General features: G+C 32.0%; 4 protein-coding genes across 4 annotated transcripts; 3 read left to right on the forward strand and 1 right to left on the reverse strand.

Moving 5' to 3' along the window:
* Positions 1–1,475: 1,475 nt before the first annotated feature.
* On the forward strand, positions 1,476–3,529 carry LOC145584452 (uncharacterized). The gene is made up of 5 exons (XM_081641291.1): positions 1,476–1,804; positions 2,139–2,322; positions 2,524–2,588; positions 2,846–3,056; positions 3,188–3,529. The coding sequence occupies exons 1-5, from the start codon at positions 1,491–1,493 to the stop codon at positions 3,527–3,529; spliced, it is 1,116 nt and encodes a 371-aa protein (XP_081497417.1). The 5' UTR covers positions 1,476–1,490.
* Positions 3,530–6,295: 2,766 nt separating this feature from the next.
* LOC145584453 (uncharacterized) lies at positions 6,296–7,771 on the forward strand. Its single transcript, XM_081641292.1, has 4 exons — positions 6,296–6,481; positions 6,906–6,964; positions 7,078–7,288; positions 7,397–7,771. Exons 1-4 carry the CDS (start codon positions 6,296–6,298, stop codon positions 7,769–7,771), a joined length of 831 nt encoding a protein of 276 aa, XP_081497418.1.
* A 2,452-nt stretch (positions 7,772–10,223) lies between these two features.
* Positions 10,224–11,271, forward strand: LOC145584454 (uncharacterized). Its single transcript, XM_081641293.1, has 3 exons — positions 10,224–10,759; positions 10,922–11,105; positions 11,233–11,271. The coding sequence occupies exons 1-3, from the start codon at positions 10,224–10,226 to the stop codon at positions 11,269–11,271; spliced, it is 759 nt and encodes a 252-aa protein (XP_081497419.1).
* Positions 11,272–13,095: 1,824 nt separating this feature from the next.
* LOC145586785 (actin-depolymerizing factor 10-like) lies at positions 13,096–14,273 on the reverse strand. The gene is made up of 3 exons (XM_081643709.1): positions 14,206–14,273; positions 13,526–13,791; positions 13,096–13,261 (listed from the first exon to the last, which is right to left on the reverse strand). Exons 1-3 carry the CDS (start codon positions 14,206–14,208, stop codon positions 13,111–13,113), a joined length of 420 nt encoding a protein of 139 aa, XP_081499835.1. The 5' UTR covers positions 14,209–14,273; the 3' UTR covers positions 13,096–13,110.
* Between the last annotated feature and the right edge of the window lie 837 nt (positions 14,274–15,110).

Genomic DNA, 15,110 nt, shown 5'->3' on the forward strand with positions numbered 1-15,110 from the left:
TTTTCTTACCTAATTAAGGGAGTCAAAGATTTTACAAAAGAAAATATTAAATATTAATTTGTTGTCTTATTGGGTGATAATTAATGGACAAAAGTTAGAAAAATCAAATAATTAAAATAATTAATGGTCAAACATTATCACAGTAAAAATTAGTCAGCATTAGAGTAGAGTATGACCAGTTGACCACATATAAGCCTAATAGAGTTTCATATTCAAACTAATCGAGTAATTGGTGATAGTTGAAGTAGCAGCCTATATATTTTTTATTTTTATTCATTCATTCTCCCTTTATATCTTCAACTAGGTTAGAATCCGTGAAATGCACGGTTTATATAAAGCCTATTTTTAATTTGTACATTTTAAAAATAAATCGCTATTATACATGAATATAAATAAGAATTACGTATATTTTGTAATTTAAAGTTTTTTTTATTTTAATCAAAATATGATATAGTACTGTTCAACGTTGTCTAATTCATAGTTTAATATAAGAGGTCATTTATTAGTGTGCTATTTAAAATTGTTTCAATTTCCTGCGATAAATTGATAGAGTTTAGTTGTAATGTAGAAGTTTCCAACATTTAAATTTCAAAAATGTTAAATATGATAGCTTTAAAAAATAAATAAATAAATAATGACATCATCATTGTATTTAGGTGGGAAAATTTTTATTGAGAAAGCGACACGTGGGCAATGGTGATGTCACCAACTTCTATTTTAGTAATAGTTAATAGATGTGGGACTAGGGATGGCAACGAGTCGAACTCGTAGCGGATTATGCTAAATCCGACTCCGATCCTACAGGAAGTCGGAGGCTAAATTTGACTCCGACTACGACATCCGACTCCGCTTCAATATCCGACCACCGACTCCGACTTTGACTCCGATTCGACCCGACCCGACTCCGAGTTTTTTTTCGTTAGTCAATATACTTTGAGAAATTGGGCTATATGGGCCTATACAACCCACACCGGCACACCCAATGCCACCATGACCCACACAAAATCCAATATATATCGGAGTCGGATAATCCGTCAGAGTCGGACATTTGTCAGAGTCGGATTTTTTCTCGGATTTTTTGTAGGATCCGATTCCGACCCTCCTCCGGCTCGGAGTCGAATTATTTTAACGGAGTCGAACTCGGATTACTTTTTTCTCGGACTCAGAGCGGATTTTTTACCTTGGATCGGGGCGGAGTAGGGTCGAATCCGAACTGAATAGCCATCCCTATGCGGGACTATAGTTTAAACTCCATGTTAGGATACATTAGCAAAGGTTCGAACCTTGAGGGGGGTGCAACCGGGCAAAGGGGCGAGGGAAGGGAAATACCGAAATAGAGGTCAGGGGTTGCACAATAAGCTTTGCTTGATTACCCCTTCTAACAATGTAACTTGTACATAACTTTAATAATTGACATACAATGCCCTGAGTACTTTAGATGGATACACGAAGACTTGAATATATGGAAGGAGAAGGGTATTACAAGAGAAATGGTGGAGAGTTTGCAAGAAAATGGTACACATTTTAGATTGGTTATTGTGAATGGAATAGCTTATGTTAAGCAATATGGTAAGGCTTACCAAACAAGGGATACTTATACATTATGGGGCATATTGCAACTCCTTAAGTTGTACCCTGGTAGACTGCCTGACCTCGATTTGGTGTTCCAATGTCATGATCTAACAACCATCAAAAAAGACGATTATAAAGGAACAAAGGCCGCCTTTGCACCTCCACAATTTCATTATTGTGGGGATGATTCTACGTATGATATTGTCTTCCCTGATTGGTCTTTTTGGGGATGGTAAGTCATCAATTATTTCAATTATGTATGTAGTATGTTACATTTCATCCAAGAGATGAATCACTAGTCAATGGCGGCTCTATGAAGGTGCCTGGCTGGCACGGGCCCCACCAAAATTATTTTAGATTTCTTTTTTTTTAGTTTAAGATTTAGTTATATTGATGATATAAAAGGTTATGTCTTTATAATTATTCACTAAGTATCCCTTCAAACTTAGTAGATCCGCCTCTGTCACTAGTTATGAATATCAATCATATCATGTCTAAGCTGTATTATTAGGCATTGCTCTTAGTGTATAATCATGTATGTGTAAATGTCTTTTGCAAACTTTCAGGCCGGAAATTAATATAAAGCCATGGGTGCCCTTGTTGAAGGATATCAAAGAAGGCAACCTTGTGAAAAATTGGACTTCTAGGGAGCCCTATGCTTATTGGAAAGGAAATGTGTATATCGCTCCAAGACGCGAGCTTAAGAAATGTAATTCCACAAATGATTGGAATGTTGTAATTGTCAAACAGGTAATTACAATCCTTATTACTCTATATAACCATAAGTAATGCAAGAGTTTTTAATTTCTTGTGTGTACAATGTTACGTTTATGTATATGGACAACGTTCACAAACTCCTAATAAAGTTGTAATCGAAAAATGAAAATAAAAAATGATCAAAATTATGCTTAACAGAAGTGTAGTGCTAACTAATGCAGTGCACATTGACAGGATTGGCGCAAGGAAGAAAAAGAAGGGTTTAGGAACTCTAATTTGTCAAAGCAATGTAGTCATAGGTATGTTTGCTTTTAACATTGAACTTTTTTTGTTTTAAATTAAGGTCTAAATTACAATAGAGCTATTTTTTTAATATGGTTTGCCACACCGTGTGACCTCTTGCAAAAGAACATAGTAACCCCTATATCACTGACTGAGTAACAATATAAAACTAACGAAGTAACACCTATAACATTGACTGAACAATGTGGCAACCATATATAAGAATTAGTGAAATTACAATTTATTTATTTTTTTATTTTTTTTATTTTTGCAGATACAAGATATATATGGAAGGGTATTCATGGTCAGTGAGTGAAAAATACATTCTAGCTTGTGATTCCATGACCATTTTGATAAACCCTAAATATTATGGATTTTTTACAAGAAGCTTAATTCCTATGATGCATTATTGGCCCGCAAACCCTGATAATTTGTGTCATTCTATCAAATTTGCTGTTGATTGGGGCAATAAAAACACCCATAAGGTTAGTTTCCCTCTTAAACAAAGAAAATGTCAATTTAAAAATTCAAAATAATTCCGAAATAAGAATCTAATTTATTTATTTTTAATCTTATATTATTAATTTTAAAATTGAATTGATGGATGTATAAACAGGCTCAAGAGATTGGAAAAGAAGGAAGCAAATTCATATTCGATCAAATAAAGATGGAAAATGTGTATGATTACATGTATCATTTGTTAAATGAATATGCAAAACTACTAAAGTATAGGCCCACTATAACCGAAGGGGCCATTGAGCTATGCTCTGAGAAATTTGCATGCAGCCCAATGGGTTTGGAGGCTACTTTTAAAAAAGAGACTATGGTTAATGGGCTTTCCAAACATGGCCCATGTAAACTTCCTCCACCTTATGATCCAAACACACTACAAGCTATTGTTGACCGAAATGCCAAGATAAAACAAGTTGTTGAGATGTGGGAAAAGGGAAGTGCTTAATTTACCATAATTTCATACTTGAGACAATGTATGCTTTTAATTTTAGACTCAAATGTTAAAACGTGGTTATAATGTCATATAAAGTATTAATGCATTTCTGACGTTGATTTTTTTAGGATACCAATGCACTAATAACTGTCATTTTTTTTATTTTATTTACAAAATAACTGTCAATTTTTGAATTATCGTGTTACGACAAATCTCTTCTTACAACATCCTCCCTTCGTCCTTTTATTACATACTTATTTCTCATTTTGTATGGGAATTAAGAAAGTTAAACATTTCTTAAAACTAATAATTGAAAGTATAAATATGTATATGGGGTTAGAGAGATAGAGAGAAAGAAAAAGTGATTGGGAATTTTGAGAGAAAAAGTATGATATGGCAAAAGAATTAGACACAAGCTAGTCCGTCCATAATCAACTTTTTTTTTTTTTTTTGAGAGAGTTTTTGGGCTAGAAATTCAGACATGAACATTTGTAATATTTGGCTACGATAAAACACGTTATGTGTGAAGTTATTTGAATCTTTTCAACCTAAATTTTATTAATATCCAGTTTTTATAATTTTTACAATGTTAATAATTATAAATATTAATTGTTAAATTTGTGTTTTGACAGGCGTGATAAAGAAAACGTAGGTTATATTAATTGAAAAAATAAAAGTAATAAAAGTACATACTTAAGTTCCCATTATTATTTTTTCTGAAAAAATAGTTTTACTTTTTTAGCCCAAACTTGGGCCCAACCAGAAGAGGACCACCTTTTAAGCCAAGGCCAGCCCATGAACAAGTCTAGTATAGGTTTTTTTTTTTTGAGGAAAGTCTAGTATAAGTATATGTTTACACAAATGTATTATTATTTGTTCAAACAAAGAATGAGGAAAAAAACAGAGAAAATGGAAGACATTGAATCTTCTTCTTCAAATAGTACTTCACATAAAAAGAAAAGAAAAATGGTTTCATTCAATTTGTTATCTAAATTTTCTTCTTCATCATCGTCGTCATTTAGTGCAACAACAACTACCTTACTTCTCTTCTTCCTTTTCATTTGCACCTTTGTTTTGATTCAATGGTTTGATATTGTAAGTACATTTTTTTCCTCCTTTTCTTTTTTTCATTGCTCATTCCCTTTTAGTTTAATTAAATTTTATTTTTGATGATTAATTATATGCTTACTTTTTTTTTTTTTTTGGTATTAATATTTTTCCTTTTTTATTTAAACATATACATAATTTTTTTATTTGTAAGTCCTTTTAATTATTATTTTCTTTGACTAATTTTTTATTTTTTATTTTTTTTTTAACTATGACATGGCAAAGATGAGTCTATGTACTTTGTAGGAATGCAAATGAGAATCAAATAGAACATTCTTAATGTGGAAACGATATATTCTACCATATAGACATAGTACATAAGATTTTGAGAATTAAACATATTCAATTATAGAAGATATGCAAGGGAATAATGTATAGCTTTCTTATATTGACATACTTATCTAATTAAAGGATCAGGTAAAATATTCTACAAAAAGAAATTAATTACTCCGTAATATGAATTTCTAGCCCAAAAACTCAAAAAAATAAAAAAAAAAATAAAAAAAAAGTTGGTTATAGTAATACTTAAAATAATTAATGATCAAGGGGATAAACAGATCTATATCCTTTGATAATTTGGAGATCTATTTTTTTGGAAAACCAACTCGATACGGAATAATAAAAATGAAAATTTGATCTGCAAAATAAAATAGTTGGTTATAGTAATGAAAATTTGCAAGTCCAACCAGTATATATATACTTTCTCTCTCTATCAAACATTTTTAGCTTAGTCATCAATATGTGTAATGTAATTCTATTGACCTAGATTATTCTCATGCGATGCATGATTTGAACAAATAAAATTTTCTAAATTTGTTTATTATTTTTTTTTTCATATAACAATTTTTAGAAATCCCAAAATAAATAATACATCAAATATTAAAAAAAAAAATAGAGGTTATAGAAAAATTGAATGATGAAAGGGTAGCTAAGGAAGCGTAATTAAATTATTTAGATTGTTTTTCCGAAATTGATACTAATAATAATATAGAATAATGTTATCATGAATAATTTTGGAGGGAAAATTTTTAATAACAACTTGACATGTGTCTAGCATGATGTCAGCGGTTGTTATTTTAGTATCATTATAGATGATATAATTATTTTTGGGATAATGCTATAGGGCTGTATATAAACATTAAATATCTTTCCTTTTTTAGTATTAAGTTGGGAATTTATCAATAATTCACGGGTAAATTGGTGTAATAAATATTTATTTATTGTCAATTCTTTCTATTTTTAACTTCTTATATGCAACCCTTATCTTTTTCTTTATTTTTGTAATGTTATTGGTTAAAAATAAATCACATGGATTACTAATGTGGTCCTTAATTTTCATTGGTTGTTTAATAAATCACATGTATTGCTTTATCTCTCTTCTTTTTTATTGTAAATGATTGGGTTTTAGTTCCCATATACTTTTTTAATAGTTGTAATTTTCTATCAAAAGTGACAATCAAATGGGGACGGAGGGAGTATTTTTTTATTATTAATTTAAAATAAATAAAGAAACAATTAATCTAAGCTGTTCATTGTAAAAAAAATAAATTATGGTAGTCAAAAAGCATAAGACTACTGTAGAACCATCATTCGTTTCAAGAGATGATCCACGTTATATGCTATATAAAGTCATGTGTAATTTAAATGTCTTTCATTCGCTAAATTAATTTCATGCCAAAAATCAATATAAAGCCTTGGGTGCCCTTGTTGAAGGATATAAAAGAAGGCAACCCAGTGAAAAACTGGACTTCTAGGGAGCCTTATGCTTTCTGGAAAGGAAACTTGCATAACGGTCCAAGACGCCAGCTTAAGAAATGTAATTCCACAAATGATTGGAGCACTGTAATTGTTAAACAGGTAATTATATTACAATCTTTATGGAAAATGTCTTATCTAGATATATCAACATATAATAAACATCGAGCTAAGTGTATACCATCTATCTTACGGTTATATATAAATAATTAAGGGTCTGTTCAATTCAGCTTAATTTCAATTCAGTTCAGTTCAGTTCCAATCAGTTCAGTTCAGTTTTAATCAATTCAGTTCATTTCAATTCAGCTCCTAATTTCCCTCTCTCATAAAAAATTAATTTTAGCTTAGCTCAGTTCAGTTCAGCTCAATTCAGTAAATATGAACATGCCCTAAGTATTTAAAGAATGTTCACAAACACCTATAATTTTATATCAAAAAATAAAAATAGAAAATGAGAATCATATATTCATAAATCATGCTTAATAAATCGGAGTATATAGCTAACTAATGCAGTGCACATTGACAGGATTGGCGCGAGAAAGAAGCATTTAGGAACTCTGATTTGTCAAAGCAATGTACTCATAGGTATGAGGTATGTACTCCGTGTATCTTTAACACTAGACTACTACGTAGTTATTTTTTTGTTATTTTTTTGTTGTCTTGAATACAATTTTTAATTAATTTTCAATTTTTTACAGATACAAGTTATATATGGACGGAATTTCATGGTCAGTGAGTGAGAAATACATTCTAGCTTGTGATTCCATGACCATTCTAATAAACCCTAAATATTACGACTTTTTTACAAGAAGCTTAATTCCTATGGTACATTATTGGCCTGCAAACCCTGATAATTTGTGTCAGTCTATCAAATTTGCAGTTGATTGTGGCAATAAAAACACTCACAAGGTTAGTTTCTAATTTTTGAATAAGAGTCTAATTTTTTTTTTTTTAAGAAAATCTTATGCTATTAATTATTATTTTTGACTAAAATTGAATTAATGGATGTATAAACAGGCTCAAGAGATTGGAAAAGCAGGAAGCAAATTCATATTTGATCAAATGAAGATGGAAAATGTGTATGATTACATGTTTCATTTGTTAAATGAATATGCAAAACCACTAAAGTATAGGCCCACTATACCTGAAGGGGCCATTGAGTTATGCTCCGAGAAATTTTCATGCAGCCCAATGGGCTTGGAGGCTACTTTTAAAAAAGAGACTATGGTTAATGGGCCTTTGAAACATGGCCCATGTAACTTCCCCCACCTTATGATCCAAACACACTTGAAGCTATTATTGCTCGAAATTCCAAGATCAAACAAGTTGTTGAGATGTGGGAGAAGGGAATTGAAGTGGCTAATTTACCATAATTTCATACTTGAGAGTTGAGAAATTGTATTCATTTAATTTTTGTAATTTTCAACAATTTGACTTTCTAGTTTGGCAACTCACATTCTGTTATTAAATCTTTATACTTCTCTTTTGGATAATGTTTTAAGAAAAAAAAAACCTTTTCAATGCTACTATTATAAAGATGTAACCGTAATTAACACTATTTCAGTCCCTATAATGTTCATCTTACTTTAGGATAAATAAATTCTAATAAGGGTTTGTAAATTTTGAGAGAATAATTTTAATAACATTATAAGTGTACAAATTTTATATAAGTTCACATAAAATCAAATAATTTGTTAGTTTTAACTAATAGGATGATAATACGTGAATCTTTTAGTCAGAAAATAAGTCGGATTAGAGAAGTGGTGGTGAAACCTAATGATTTTATGTTTTGGAGTTGAATTCTAAGTGGTGTAGTTTGAAATGTATTTTATTTTTTTTTTTTAGAAAATTTCCTTACTACGTATTAGTTTCCATTTTTTCAAAAAAGAAAAGCGAAAGCATAACGACATCACGCCACATCCCATACCGGAAACCCAACCCTACCAACAATATTATACTCCAAGTGTACTACCAACACTTTCCAATTAGCTCAACTATACTTGTATAATTAAGCTTTATTATCCTCTAAACAAACAGTACATACTTCAATTAATTTCAAACACAAAAATGGAGGAATCTAATAATCTTCCTTCTTCTTCTACTACTCCAAAATTCTGGTATTCATTCAATTGCATAAATTCTTCATCAACATCAAGATCGAGATGGTTTTCTGCAACAACAGCTTCTCTGTTGCTCATTTTTTTTCTTCATTTCTACTCTCCTTTTTACTCACTATTCCTATTATATTGTAAGTTTTCTCTTTCCTTTTTTTTCGAATTTTCTTTTATTTTTTGCTTTAACTTTTATGTTTTAATCTTCTTGTTGATTTATCTCGAAGCTTGAATATTTTGATTTTTTTTTTTTGTTCGGTGATTGTTTGAAAATAAGGTTCTACAAAATCAATTAAATTATAATCCAAAGCTTAGTTTAAGTAGATTATAAAATTTTAACTAAAATAATGCTTTAAATTGAATAAAATCAAATACTTACTTTGAATTTGTTGATAAAATCTACCTAATCCGTTAGGAAGCAAATAAGCAACAAATTAATTACTATTTTAATATGAGTATATAAAAAGAATTGTATTAAGTTTCCTAAAATAGTGCACATGTTGGGGTCATAATTGGTCCTTTGAAAATGTGGGAATCGTTGGCCACGTGACTTGATGCTATTTGTACAATTGTACATCAGTAACGTGCGAAACAAATACGAGTACTCCGTATCCCGTATACAGGAGTACTACTAATTTTTAGTAGACCTATAAATATGTGAATTGCTAAATACGATCAACAATTTCTAAGCAAGTGGATAAATGTATAGAAACATGTATAGACTATTGAGCATTGTATTTTATGGCTCATATTAGTCATTTTAACTCGATTGGATGGACAAGACATTTCAATTTTCAACTCGAGTGTGGGTGGATAAATGTATAGAAACATGTATGAACAATATTGTACTTATGGCTAATGTCGGTCATTTCAATTCGATTGTGGGTGAATAAGTGTATAGAATGGAAATTGAACATTGTATTGGATGAGCTCTCGTAGTCGTGTCACGTGTGTGCAACATATGAGTTATGTGTTGTATAGTATGTATACAGAAATTCAGACCATATTGGTGATTGAATATTTGGATATTTTTTCAGAGTCCTATAAGTTGAGTACTTTGTTACTGTCAATTGGATTATCAGAAAACTCTATGTTTATATGTGAGACACTATATGTAGTTGTTATTATGTAATTTACTTATATGTAATTATGGACAAATTTGTATCATAACGTGAGACATAGATTTTGTGTTGACCATCCTAAGGGCTAGGCCCATGGACCACCTTTACTCCATAAATTTTTCACTATAACTGTTGATTGATCTTGCTAGCCCATGGCCTACCCAATACGTCGTGCAGGGCTTTTGCGAAACGTGGCTCAGTCACGGTCCACCCGGGGCCGTGTGCACCTGTTTGGGTACAACCTACCAGACTACCACCAAGGCACCATACTTAGAATCAGGCACCCTTTATATTTCCCATTTACTAGATATAGATGGAATTGTGTTTCACTTATCATACTAGAAATCTTCGGTTTGAAAGTAGGAACTATTAAGCAATCCCAATCAACCTTTCATTTTGAATATTCCATTTGCAATAAGTTTACAAGTCGGATATACATCATGATTCATGATTCAACTATAGGATATTACAATTATACTGAACTAGCTTGATATGCTGATCAAACAAGTGTATTGAGGTGTTGATTTTTTTTTTTTTTTTTTTTTTTTTTTGGGGAAGTATTTTCCCCGGTCAGCTTCAGCAGGCAACTCAGTGCTATTCAACTACTCAATAATGTTCTCCAAGAACAACAATCACGAATACCCAAAGAGAGATGAATATCTCCTCAACTGTACTTCAAGCAACATGAACATAACATGCCCTGCAAATTACTCATCTAATACATTCAATAGCACCAATTTCACATCAAACCAAACATGCCCTGAGTACTTTCGATGGATACACGAGGACTTGAAGACATGGAAGAGCCAAGGGATCACAAGAGAGATGGTGGAGAGTTTGAAAAAGGATGCTCATTTTAGATTGGTTATTGTGAATGGAACAGCATATGTTAAGCAATATGCAAAGGCTTACCAAACAAGAGACGACTTTACATTGTGGGGTATATTGCAGCTCCTGAAGTTGTACCCTGGGAGACTCCCTGATCTTGATTTAATGTTCCACTGCCATGACAAACCATCTATCAAGAGGAAATACTACAGGGGATGGAGGGCCGCCTTTGCTTATCCTCAGCCTCCTCCACAGTTTCACTATTGTGGAGATGACTCAACTTTCAATATTGTCTTCCCTGATTGGTCATTTTGGGGCTGGTAATCATCAGTTAAACCACTTTTTATGATCTTGATTCTAGATAATGCTTAATGTTGTCACATCCATAACAAGCATTTATCATCACTCATTAGTTTTCACTTTGCAATCATGTGATGCTATATGGTTGAGCAGAAACTGAGTTAATTTTTGTAAATTTTCAGGCCAGAAGTCAATGTAAAGCCATGGATGCCTTTGGAGAAGGATTTACAAGAAGGTAATGCGATGAAGAGCTGGACATCTAGGGAGCCCTATGCATTTTGGAAAGGGAAATTACATAATGGTCCAAGACCTAAGCTTGGGAAATGCAATTCCATAAAAGACTGGAATGCTCAGATCATTGACCAGGTAATTCATCTTCTTTTAATTTCATTCAAGCAACATGGCCCCCATAAAGTCGAGCCTGTCTGTTGGACTTGGCCGCTGACCACCTCTGCTTGTTAAATAATGACAAGAGCCGCAAAACTATTTGCAGGATTGGATCAAGGAATGGAGAGAAGGGTTCAAGGACTAGGATTTGTCGAAACAATGTGTTCACAGGTGAATTCTTTTTTATCCTTTTTTTTCTTTCCTTGCTCCCTTCCACATCCAAATATGGATGCTAGTTAATATACTTATGTTTTGGGTGAAAAATTATCTGCGCGCAGGTTCAAGATATATATCGAGGGAAATGCATGGTCAGTGAGTGAGAAATACATTCTAGCTTGTAACTCCACAAGCCTTCTTATAAACCCTATATACTATGATTTCTTCACAAGAAGCTTAATTCCAATGAAGCACTATTGGCCTGTAAGCGATAAGCACATATGCAAGTCCATCAAATTTGCTGTTGAATGGGGCAACAACAACACTGACAAGGTAATTTTCTGATTTTACCTCTGTTTTATCATTATAAGGTATTCCTCATGATGTAGAAGCTGAAACTTGACCATTAAATTTGGTTACCTCTGTTTCATAGTAATTAGCTATCACCCTAATTCATGTTAATCGAGTGAATGAATGTAAAAACAGGTCCAAGAGATTGGAAATGCGGGGAGCAAGTTCATATTTGATCAGATAAAGATGGAACATGTGTATGATTACATGTTTCATGTGTTATATGAATATGCAAAGCTGCTTAAGTATAAACCCACTGTGCCTGAGGGAGCAGTTGAACTTTGCTCAGAGAGATTTGCCTGTAGCCCAATAGGGTTGGAAACAACATATAAGATTGAGACCATGGTAAATGGGCCTTCAGAACGAGGCCCATGCCAACTTCCCCCACCTTATGATCCACTTATAATTCAATCTATTCGGGATCGAAATGCCAAGATCAAGAAGCAAGTTAAGTCGTGGGAACCAAATGCTTGGTACGAATGGTAAGGGGGTGAGGGAGTTGTTCTACCTTAACGAAAGTTCTTGAGTATGAACCTAGGAATGCAACATTGATTGTAGGGAGATCTTTTCCTTGTTTGAGGCTCAATTAGGCTAGTAGCGAGATGATTATTTGACTTATAAGGCTTAGTTTGATTTTGATTTTTTTCATTTGATGGGTTGATTATTGTATTCGAGAAGAAGCACGTATAGAGCCGAAGGCCTATTAGGTTTACCCAAGATGTTAGTGATGGTACCAATTTCCAAGTGATACAGATGAAGTTATGTTCCAATTCTTGTACTTCCCTAGTGTACCTGATGGTTAGCGGGAAGTACCTAGTCTTTTTACCCCTTGTTAGACCTTAAACAAAAGGAATACACTTTGGGATATAGCAGTAGAATTATTTTTGAGTGAAACATATTTGTATACAACTGGAAAAACTTAAGACTCATGACTTCAGAACTTGTATATTGGAAGTATATTTGTTATGGAGAATTGAAATTTGTGACCAGATTTTTTTTGAAAGTCAATTTATATTTCCTGCATTATACTAGGTATATGTTAGTTTGGTAATTTGTAAAATTCCTACTTCAGGTTTTTTTTTTTTTTTCTTTTTTGAAACATCCTACTTCAGAAATTAGGATTTTGTTATTCTTACCTAATTGAATAAGATGAGATAAAATGGTCTAAAACATTAACCTATACTGATAACTACATCATTGAAAATTTGTATACTAAATATCAGAACTATGGAAATTGTTAAGATCCTCAAGTAAATAAATAAATAGAGCAATTACAATAAAAATCTTGAAATTGTTAAGATCCTCAAGTAAATAAATAAATAAAACATTGGAGAGAAACTGCACTGTTGCTTTGCAGTTTTTCAATCTCCTCTGTATGTTTAAACATTGAAGTAGTGACAACTACACGAGCAATCGAATAAAGAATTTGTATTGAAAAACATTGCAGTAAGCATAATTCACAATTATTTCATCCCAATTAGTTAACTCTTCCTTTTATTATGTCAAAACTCATCTCACTTGGATCTGTAGCTTGTAATTCAACCTGAAAGCCATCCAACTCTCTCTTGAATGTGTCCTTTGAGCTTGCATACAACATCTTACTTCTCACTCTTGATGTGTCTGGTGACCTGCATTCATAAGCACATTAGATTGTGAAATGTAGTGGGGAAAGGGTGGTCTATTTTCGCTACTTGTGTGGTTATAGTAGTGCTTTTACTTGAACATATCAACATAATTACAATTTGCTCATTAAAAACATTCGCCTGCTATTATTTACCTAACTGTTAATCATACAATTTTCTTTCTTTAGACATGGTTAAGAGTGCTAAAAAAACATATCATTAATGAATATTGAACCTAGGAATGTAAAATACGAGAATGAAAATGTCTACCATGCAATGAAGAAGATCTTGCTCTTTTGACAATTTTCAATTGTAGTGAAATCATAATCATAAACAGCATAACGGCACTCATTGTCAGGCAAAGAATTGGTGAAGTCTTCATAAGTTTCGTTTGGTGTTCCTATCTTCTCTACCATAATTTGTTGCATCTTCTCCTCAATCTTAAACACTATAAACCGATGGTTTCTTTTCGCTTTCAGCTCCAAAAACTTCAATTTGCATTCATCATCTACCGCCATTCCTGACTTTGCGTTTGCCTATCATTGCAAATTACAAATAATTCAACATTCAATCATATAAATATTACTGATGAACAATGTTGCTATTAGCACAATTGTTCTTGTTTGAAAAGTGAACATTATAATCTGAACATCCTAAAATAGTGTATATGATGAACAATGTTCGTTCTTTTTTAGATTGAGAGATAAATTCGTACAAATTTTTGCAACATCTCGGCATATCTGTGAGTTAGTAAATGTGTTAAGGTTTATGTACCCTGTATATAATTTTCATTCAGCCTTATCCTAACCAGATTCGGAAACAAAAACAACTCATTATACATGCAAAATTATTTATTTGACATAAATTTCTACATCCGTCACTTGGCAAAATTCAAACCTCATAGCGAGCATGAAACAAAAAAGAACAATTTCATTTTAAAGAGCAATTACCATGTTGATAACTTAGCAACGAGCAGCAGCCTCCCAACAAAATGTACGTATCAATGGAAACGAACAGAATTCAGATGAATAAGATTGTTTCAGAGAAGTTTTATTTGTTGTTTCAGAGAATTACAATCAAATTAAACGAACAGGTTTTGAAGGATGAGAGATTTTTAAGGGTGTAAGAAATTAATTAGATTAATAAAGAGGTGATGGATGGAATATTAATATAATCTTCTTTGTTATTCTCTGTCTCAAGATATGGGTATGTAGTAAGTATTAGAATTATGCTTCCCACGTTTGGTTCTTTATTGATTTTATTATGAAGATTGAACACCGATTTTCTGTCCATTTATTCCCTCTACTTGCTTCGTAATTACTTAATAATTTGGCCGTCTAATTTTTTTATATAGACAAAAGGTGGTTCAACCTTTTTAAAGGATCCTCTCTTTGACCTTTGCTTATTTCTCCATCTTTGAATGTGAGAGAAAATATTTATTGTTATTGTAACGTGTTGAGACTCGAAACCGTATGTTATTCATTTTTGTGTAGTCCTATATGGAAGAAAGGTGGATATTAATCACTCTATAGGGTTGAGGAGGTATGCTTCCTGTTTTCAAGTAATCGGAGTGAAATCTCATTTGGTTTTTTTTAATAAAGGTGGTAATTGGATCATTCAATTATGAGAATCAAATGAATTTAAAGTTTTACTTTTTTAAATTAGGTTTGGTTTTGGAGATATTACAAGTTAATTTTTGTTTGAGTATAGTTTGGGCCTGATTTGCTAGATCTACTTGTTAGTTGTCCAAATTCATTTTCCTTTATCGGTGTCCATTTCGTTTTCTCTTAAAATATACTCCTTTAAAGTACTACTTTAAAAAATTTTGTTTGAGTTATTAGGAGTAATAATTTCA

This window comes from Chenopodium album, chromosome 16 (assembly GCF_948465745.1).
Source record: "Chenopodium album chromosome 16, dcCheAlbu1.1, whole genome shotgun sequence".
Lineage (NCBI taxonomy): Eukaryota > Viridiplantae > Streptophyta > Magnoliopsida > Caryophyllales > Amaranthaceae > Chenopodium > Chenopodium album.